Genomic DNA, 9,519 nt, shown 5'->3' with positions numbered 1-9,519 from the left:
GCGTCTGGACCCCTATTTCCAGGCCGATCGGAGCAAGAGGTGACGCCGGGCGGGCGGGGCTCCCTGGGTCCCCGCCTGCGCCACGCGCCCTCAGTCAAGCGGGCCAGCTCCCCTCTCCAGGCCGCGGGCGCGCCGGGGGCTGGGGGCCGGGCGGGGGCGCGCGGGCGGCGGGGTGCGGGGGCGCGCGGGCGGGCGGGGCGCGGGGTGCGGGCGCGCGCCGCGCTGGCCCGAGCGCGCGAGCCGGGCCCAGAGCGCACGCCGCCGCCGCCGCCGCCGCCGCCCGACCCGCCGCATTGCTGCTGCCGCCGCCGCCCGGCCCGGCCCGGCCCGCGGCCCCCAATATGGTGCAGCCGCCCGCGCCGCCGCCCGTGCCGCCGCCGCCCGCGGGCCCCGCCGCCGCCCTCGGGCGCCCGCAGCGCGGCAGCCGCAGGTGGGGGACTGCGCCCCGGGCCTGAGCGCCGCCGTCCCCGCCTGGCCTGCGCGGCCAGCCCGGCGGGCTCGCCTCCGAGGGGCACTTGCCGCTGAGGTGGAGCCGTTCGCACCAGCCGCTCTTGCTCCTGCCCCCTCCCTCCCCCTCCCCTCCCCTCCCCCGCCCTCCTCCCCTCCGGTCCTGTCTCCAGCGGGAGCGCGAGACGCTGGTCAGGCTCCGCGGCGCAGCTCGAAAATGAATAATCGCCCCCAATTGACTTGAATTCCTCCGAAGCCGACGCCGCGGCCGTCCGCCGCCCGGGATCTGTTCGCTGTGTTTTTTGCTTTCTCCATTCTTCCTTACAAAAAAAAAAAAAAGCAAAACAAAACCAGCCAGCCAGCCAACCAAGACTCCGGTTTGTTGATCGCCTTTTTTTTTTTTTCACCGTTTGCGGGATTTGCAAACCGAGTTACATGCATGTCCAGTGGGGGCAGGTTTAATTTTGACGATGGAGGGTCCTACTGTGGAGGCTGGGAGGACGGCAAGGCGCACGGCCATGGCGTCTGCACCGGCCCCAAGGGCCAAGGCGAATACACCGGCTCCTGGAGCCACGGCTTCGAGGTACTGGGCGTCTACACCTGGCCCAGCGGCAACACGTACCAGGGCACTTGGGCGCAGGGCAAGCGCCACGGCATCGGCCTGGAGAGCAAGGGGAAGTGGGTGTACAAGGGCGAGTGGACGCACGGATTTAAGGGGCGCTACGGGGTGCGGGAGTGCACGGGCAACGGGGCCAAGTACGAAGGGACCTGGAGCAACGGGCTGCAGGACGGCTACGGCACGGAGACCTACTCCGATGGAGGTAGGTGCGCCCGGCGCGCGGGGGATGGTGGAGGAGGGACCTTCTTCTCTCGCTTCTTCTGTTTTATCTCTGGGGAAGTCGAGCTTCTCCCTCCAGAGGGCCGTGGGCACCTGGGGCATTTCCTGGGGCTCCCTGGAGGCCACAGCGGCCTTGGCTACAGGTTGCCTCACTGCCTGGTGGGGGACAGCGCCCCTGTGCCAGCGGAAGGGTGTTGGGGGCTTTCTGGGAGCAGTGCCAGGCCCGGGAGCCTCGGAGCTGAGCCGGGTGTTAGTGCATCGTCCAAGAGCAGGCCGGAAAGGCCAGGCTGGGCCCGCGGCCTCCTCTGGGACCCAGCAAGGGCGCAGGGGGCTGGGAGAGGGCCCCCTCCCCTTGCTGGCCCAGCTCCCTGGGTGTCGGCCTCTGGGAGTTAGGCCCCTGCTCTGCTGCTTGTTTTTCCTGCGGTGCCTCCGGGCCTCTCTTAGTCCTGATCAACCCAAGCCAATGGAAAGAGAGCGGCTGGGAGAGCTAGAGGCGGGGGACGCGAACCCAAACCATCACAACAAGGCAATAAACTTCTAGGTGGTTGGACGCGGGGCTAGCGCTGTTGGAGCAGGCTGCTGGCGGGAGGGAGGGAGGGAGGCCCATCTGTTTAGCGCGAGCCCAGGAATCTCGCCTTTCAGTGGCTGAATCATTTTCACCATTAGTTTAGGGATGCTCTGTGCCTTCATTCTAAGATGCCGCCACATTCCCGGCTGAGCCGGCGCCGGAAGCCAGCGTGCTGCCCACCCTCCGCGGCTCTAAGATGGTTTCTGTGCAGGGAGCCCTGGCTGTCCCAGACACTCCAGTGTCCACTCCTCAGGGCATCTGAAAGGTGTGGGGCACTTCTGTTCCTGGAAGCCAGACCCCAAGTGAGCCTGCTCCCCAGAGGCCCCCTCCCCCATCTGGGAGCTTATCCTAATGAGTGGCTCCCCCTTGGCAGCTGGCTAATTTTTCAGGTTTGGATGCCTGGGAAAGGAGTGGGGACTGGAGGGGACTTGTGTGCTTCTACTGGGCACAAGAGTCACAAACGTACGTGCGGTCCCCTGCTCGTTCTCTGAGGCTCCTGAAGCTTGTGCTAAACACCTGCTCCCTGGCCACATCCAGGAGTGTCAGAGGGCTGGAGAGTAATTATTATTTTGGCTTATGCAACTGAGAGGCAGGGTTCATTATTCCTCCAAGGGGAGGAGGCGTGGGGGGCAGTTAATTATATAACGCTCCTGCCTGTCAAAGCCATGGCGCCCCGTCCCAGGAGGCCTCTTCTGTGCTGTTGTTGTTTTCCTGGAGTGGGTTGGAGAGCTTCCTTGACCCTGGGGTGCCTGGGCCAGGCCGAACAGACAGCCCTCCTTGGGTTCTAGGCCGTGGGCGTGTGTGTGTGTGTGTGTGTGTGTGTGTGTGTGCAGGCATGGCGAGGCCCAGGCAGCAGATGTGGGTGGCTGAGGTGGGCGGCCGAGCAGCCTGGCGCTCCCAGCTGGGCACTTTGGGAACCCAGGGCAGCCGTCACCCGTGGCTCTGATCTGGCTGCTCTGCAGATCTGTCCTTCCGGAGGTTCTGCCAGCTGTGTCTGTGCCTGGAAACTGGAGCCTGGGAGGAGAGGGGCTGGGCCGGTCCCCCGTGGGACTTGGCAGGGTGTCTGCAAGGGAGGTCCAGCACCCTGGTCGGCCCCTCCTTCCCCAGAGATTTTCAGTGGCCCATGGAATTCTAGCCTCTGTTCATCAGACACCTCCCAAGTGCCTACTATGAGCAGGTGCTCGGGGCCCTGGGAAGATGGCAGGTGGAAATCTGTGCCCTCACAGAGCTTTCATTTTAGAGGAAAGGGTGGTGGTTTCCCTGGGAGGAGAGGATCCGATCCTGTGGGGGCCATGAGTGTAGGATGGGCTGTGTTGTTGTGAGAAGCGCTGCTGTCATTGGGTGGTCATCCTTGGGTCTCCATCGGCTACCAACCAGCTCCACCGTGTTCACCCCCTAAAACGCTTTCCTCCACATCATCTTGCTTGAGTCTCACAGGTTTCAGGGGAGGAAGTCATGTCCACCACCTACCGAGCCAGGGAGGCCCTGGAGCCCATGGGACAGGACCAAGCTCCCAGCCTTTGGTGGCAGAGGCGAGGGTTTGAACCCCCAGCATGTCCAGGGTGGGAGCCCCCTTTCCTCACTGACATCCCATCACCTGTGTGCCAGCCGAGGCGGACACATGGATGCAGGGTACCAGGCTGACTTGCTGCCTTTTGGTTGGCGACAAGGCAGCGCAGAAAGTTGAACTGCCCTTTGTGGCCTGGAATAATCAGGCCAGACATCCGGGGCCACTGAAACCCGGTCCCCACCCCTCACTAGGAAGGGGGTGGCTGTTGAGAATGTTTGCTCCCAAGTCAACTGGTGGGCAGCGTGGGTCATGCTTGGAGAGGGCCAGCAGAGCCTTAACAAGCTCATGGTCCTGCCTCCAACCCTGCTTTCCTCTGCACATGGGATGGGGATGTGGGAAGGGCAGACGCCCAGCTCCCAGTGCTGACTTGGGGAAACGGCGATTTTCATGAATAATGCACCAACGGCAAATGTATTCTACATTTAGCTGGAATTGGTATGGAATCCATTTCAACTGGGGACACTTCTGCCAACTCCTCCTCCTCCAGGTTCATCCTCGCCCAGGCGCAAGGCCGGCATTGCTCACTCAACCGAGCTGAGTGGCTTCCACTGTCTGTCGGGTGACCCTGAAGAGACGGTGAGGCCTGAGGGCACAAGGGTGGCAGGAGCACACGCTGTGGGGTCGACACCCATTGGGCTTGAATCCTGGTTGTGCCTTTGCTCTTCTCTGTGACCTTGGGGTGAGTTACTCAATGTCTCTGAGCTTCTGTTTCTGAAGCCATACAAAGGGCCGATAGCAACGACTGTGAAGTAGGTGGGGCTTAATTGAGGTGGTGTACATGGCGGTGCCAGGAATAGAATAAGCTTTCATTATTATTTAGCACCGTTTTATTATTAGGGTTCACATGCAATGAATGTCACTTACAATGATCGTTATTAGAACCAAAAGCCAGACATGATGGTAATGATCAGTAAATGTGAATAAGCGGCCGTGCTCAGCACTTACTGCGCGCCGGACCTGTGGCGAGTGTCTGCGTGACCACAGCACTCAGTCCCTGCTTGTTTCCGAGCTTGGTTTTCTCCTTCCTCCCATTTCCCACTTTGGGAAGCAGAGGCTGAGGAGCCAGGTGACTTGGCTGCTGCACACTGGGCGGCACCTGGAATCACACTCAGGGAGGCGGTTCCCAAACTCTTGCTTCTGTGCGGAACACTTCTCTCTGAACTCCCATGTGCAAAACCCCATCCTTGTTCTTCCTCTCCCTCCACACCCTCCTTCTCCTCTGGGTGCAGCAGAGGAGTTGCCGGCAGGTGCACTTGCCCAGACACCCCACCCGGGCCCTCTTCTCCGCTTGATGGACCCCTGCTTTGCTGCACAGGTAAATATTTTCTGTCGGGTGCCATGTGCACAGGATCCCTCGGACCAAAAGTTACCCCCCGCAAATAAAACCCTCCCACAGCCCGAAAGATGTGAGTCATTGCACACACCCGGCCGCTCCCCCTCACATACAGATTCCGTTCACTGGCCCAGATCCCTCGGCCCACACGAATCACACACGCCCACAGTCAAAATTCAGATCCCCCTGCGCCTGCGTGCGTGCACACAGTACACCTGTCACCCAGAGACGGTTTTCACCCTGTCCCCCAAAACACAGCCACGTGTGCCCTCCAGCTCTGTTCGCTTGCCGGGTCCTCCAGGTCCCCCCACCTCCACTCCTCCCGAGAAGTGGCTCTCCCCGTAGAGAGGGTGCCAGCCACAGAGCAAGGCTCGGGTACATATACACATCTGCGGCTTTGTTTCCACTTTAAATACACATTTAGGCAGTCAGTACCCCCCACTTTAAGTGGGGGAAACCCTCTATCAAAATAAATGACCATTGGTGCTTGGAATATGTAAAAAAGTGAACTTTTTTTTTTTAATCTAAATGCTTAATTTAGGAGGAAGCAGGTCCATGGACAGGGATATTGCGCCAGTAGGAACTCATTTCAGAAACGAAAGGCAATTGGAGATGAAAGTGCGTCTTCAGAGAGTCTTTCAGCCCCTTTGGGGAGGGAGAAGGCTCCATGAGGTGAAAGGAGAAGGGAAAGCAAATAACTAGTTCTTTGTTGCCACTAATAGCTGAGAGAGGAGTGTTACTGAAAAGTCCCCTCACCCAGCACAGCCCTGGAGCAATTTGACGGGCTTTATATTAGGAAACCTAACTGAGCTGGTGAGGATCAGCACCCTCCGAAAATAGCCATCCACCGGGTAGCTAGTGAGTAGCCCTCGCTGACGCTGACAGTTCATGCAACAAACCCGAGGACAGGGGACTGTGGGTCCATCTTCTGAGGATGCCTGTGGAGAGAGGAAGCCCCCAGGAAAAGGCGGTGATGGTGGCAAGAGGTCAGGGCCAGGAGCGTCTGCCATTTTTCCTCAAGACTTTCTCTTCCTCATCTTCCATCAGGCCTCCACAGCTCTAAAGACAGCTAGCTATCAACCCTGAGCTGATAAGTCTGTATAAAACACTCCTCAAGTCCTTCAGTGTCAGCACGGTGTTAGATTTGTGAGCCCTGGAAGGACGGGTGATGTTTGAATTTTCTGCAGCGTTTCGTCCCCTCTTGGATCAACTGCTCCCCAGTTTGTAGTTTCCTGGCTTGGGAAAGGGCACGTGGTTGATGAAAGTGGTGCTATGTGGGGTCCTGGCTTTGCCAAACAGGCTCTATGGACTAGAACAACGGCTCGCCCTGTTCCGGAGACAGGAGCGGCCCATTCAGCACCTTGGAGAGCGCTCCCCTGTTCTGCCTGGGCTACTGGGAGACTGCCTTGCTCTGATTCCCTATGGGTACTAAGACCTTGTCTACTGGCCAGTTGAATGCCTTCTCGGTGTCTCCTGGTGAGCCAAGGGGGCATTTCCCAGCTAGGGTGGGCAGGGTTGGAATGGGGTCCTTTAGTAGAACTCATGAAAATAAAACCTGAGGTTTACATCTGCCTTGGGTTGTGTGTGTTCAGTTCCCATGGGGTGTACAAGGGTTCAAGTGCACACCAGGGGCTTCCCTGGTCTTCCAGTGGTTAAGACTCTGAGCTTCCACTGCAGGGAGTGTGGTTTCAATCCCTGGTCAGGGAGCTAAGACCCCACATGCCATGTGGCACGGCCAAATAAAGAGAAAATGTGCACACCAGGAAGTGCACACACGGCAGCAAAGGAAGGATTTTGTCTGTTGCAGACAATGAAAGATGGTCTTGCCTCCGTTCTGTTTAAATCAGCATCAATGGATTAGTCATCTGAACCAATTCTGCCCAATCTGCATGTGGCCATTTGAATTTAAATTTGAATTTCAATTAAATGAAATTTAGAAACTCAGTGGCTCTGCCATGCTAGCTGCATTCCACACGCTCAAATGCTGCTTGTGACTTGAGGCCATCACCTTGGCCAGGGCAGAGGCAGAACATTTCTGTCATTACAGAAAGTCATCTTGAAAAAGCACCAGTGTGGAGCATAAGAGTCGTGCAGGAAGGGCTGTGTGTCCCGTCACTAAAGTAGTGCCCACATACAGTGGTCACTCAGTAAATATGTGTGGGATGAATCCATTGGGCAGATGAAGCAGTATTTGGTAATTTCATTCACTGTCATCATTTCACACATCCATCCCTTTGCAAGAACTTAGAACTGGATATAGACAGTTAAAGGGAAATTAAAAAACCCTCTAAAGCATCGCTGTTAAAATTCCCTGATTGGTTTTGTTTTGTTATCAGCTCTGTTGTTGCTCATTGACTTGCCAGCATTTTACATGAGTAAGATAGATGGTGTTGAATACAGTGAATAATAGAGATGTTCAATGCTGTGAGGCAGTCATGGCCAGGACACATTGTTGGAACACTGTCTAATGAGCAGCATTCATTGTAAAGTGCTAGACAAGGGACTTTCCTGGTGGTCGAGGAAAGCCTGGACCCTGGTTGGAGAAATGAGATCCCATGTGCCACGGGGCAATGAAGCCCATGTGCTGCAGCTACTGAGCTCACACACTCTGGAGCCCATGTGCCACAAACAAAGAAGCCTGCAAGCCACAACAGAGAGCCTGTGTGCTGCAACTGAGATTTAATGCAGCCAAATAAATAAATATTTTTTTAAGTGCTAGGAAACACAAGCAGAAAAATAAATACCCTTTCATCTGTCCACTTTCTAATGGTCCTTTTTACTCAGCTTGATTCGTTCAGCAGTTGAGCAGCATTTACCAAGTTCCTACTATGCTCACAGCATAAAGACTGAAACCTCATTTCCAGTGGGTCCACCCGGCAGTATCTGCTGTGCCTGACTCTCTGTCTTTGTTCCTTTGGGCTGCTGCAGCAGAAAACCGTAGGCCAGGTGGGGGATGGGGAGGTTGTAAACAACAGCATTCATTTCTCATGCTTCTGGAGGCTGAGAAGTCCCAGATCAGGGCGCTGGCAGATTCAGTGTTTGGTGAGGACCTTCTGGGTTGTAGACCACCGGCTTCTCTATGTCTTCACATGGAGGGAGGACAGAGGAATTCTATGGGGTCTCCTTCATAAGGGCACCAATCCCATCGTGGTGGACCCCATCCTCATGACCTCATCACCTCCCAAAGCCCGTACGGTTCTGGGGGGACACAAGCATAGTCCATAGCTCTATGTATACAGTACATAGTTTGCAGTAATGTAGGCTGTTGGAAAAGAAATAAGCAAATAAAATCTAAAACACAAGAAACAGCATGACGACTTTTATAGAAGAATATGTAGTCTGGGTACAAAACTATAATATGTAAAACAATTAGGAGTTTCTCATGCCAAACTTTGGGCATCTCAAAAGGAAATGCCACAGGTGAGGGTTCTGTGAAGGGAAGGGAGAGCCATGTCTGTCCTTAAGTGAGCCCCAGAGGCATCCTTGGAGGGGCACCTGAGCCGAGTCTGAATGACGGTGGGTAGTGTGGTCATTACATCAGGACTGAAGTTGCTGGCCTTGAAGGAGTCTTGTCCTCAGCACTGGTTTTCTCATCTCCATGATGAAAATGTTAGTCACTTCAGTTGCATCCGACTCTTTGTGACCCCATGGACTGTAGCCCGCCAGGCTTCTCTGTCCATGGAATTCTAGTCAAGAATACTGGAGTAGGTTGCCATTCCCTTCTCCAGGGGATTTTTCCAACCCAGGGATCAAACTCGGATCTCCTGCATTGCAGGCAGATTCTTTACCTTTTGAGCTACCATAGCAATTTTTTCCATATGTGTCATCTCACGAATTCCCAGGAATGTCAAAGGTATTGATTTGGACACAGGGATGCTTTTGGAGACCTCTGATCGAATCAAGGGTCAGTCTTGCTGCTGGTACTGGCCTGCTATTGTCTGTTATCCTAGGCCAATGTGTTCTCCACCTGATTGCATCACCTGGGAGGTGTGTTAAAATAGATTGCTGGCCCCCTGTTAAAATAGGTTGCTGACCTCCTGGGTCTGAGAGGTACCCCCAGAAATTTACATTTCTTACAAGTTTCAGTTGATGCTGATGCTACTGGTCCGAGGACCCCACCTCTAGAACCACAGCACTAGGCAGCCCTTCTCATCCCCAGCCGCACAGTAGCTCCACCAAGGATGGTGTCCTGGGAGACTGTCAGAAATGGAGAGTCTGACCTTCCCTCCTCCCCCAGACCTGCAGGGTCGGAATCCTCATGCTTGCAAGATGCCTAGGAGGTTCACATGTGTTCAGCTCCATTGGAGTTCCTACCTTGGCTGCATGTAGAGTCATCTGGGCACTATGAAGAATACTTGGTGCCTGGCCCCACCCAGAGATGCTGACGGGGTGGTCTGGGCATGGCCTGGGTGTTTGAGTGCTTTTTCAAGCTACCCAGGTAATTCTTATGTGTGGCTTGGACGATGGTCTTGTGTCTGGAGCAGCTTCAGCTACACGTTGGGATCACCGGGATGGTTTGAGGGAGGGATGTGTCTGGGCTCCATGCAGCACCTCTCCAGCCAGGATCTCAGACGGTGGCATCTGGCTTGGGTGTGTGACAAAGGAGGCAGGGCTGAGAGTCACTGCTCTGGACAGAGTTGTTTAAACTCTGGGTCATATGGCTTACAAAAATGAAGTAGACTAGCGTTCCCCAGCACCACATCCACGAGGGTCAGCGATGTTTCACTTCTGCCCGGTCGCCAGTGGCCTCCTTCTCTGTGTCT

At 55.8% G+C, this 9,519-nt stretch overlaps 1 protein-coding gene across 1 annotated transcript in view; it reads left to right on the top strand.

The window, feature by feature from the left end:
* The first annotated feature begins 886 nt into the window (after positions 1-886).
* The window catches only part of JPH3 (junctophilin 3), a 74,488-nt gene continuing 65,855 nt past the window's right edge, over positions 887-9,519 (top strand). The window contains exon 1 of the mRNA XM_055411135.2: positions 887-1,268. Within this exon, the coding sequence (XP_055267110.2) occupies positions 887-1,268 (382 nt within the window). The remainder of the gene's footprint in view (positions 1,269-9,519) is intronic.

Source organism: Moschus berezovskii, chromosome 22 (genome assembly GCF_049115385.1).
Source record: "Moschus berezovskii isolate FMDL1 chromosome 22, NW_MosBer_1.0, whole genome shotgun sequence".
Taxonomy (NCBI): domain Eukaryota; kingdom Metazoa; phylum Chordata; class Mammalia; order Artiodactyla; family Moschidae; genus Moschus; species Moschus berezovskii.
This window is presented reverse-complemented; position numbering and strand designations above follow the sequence as displayed.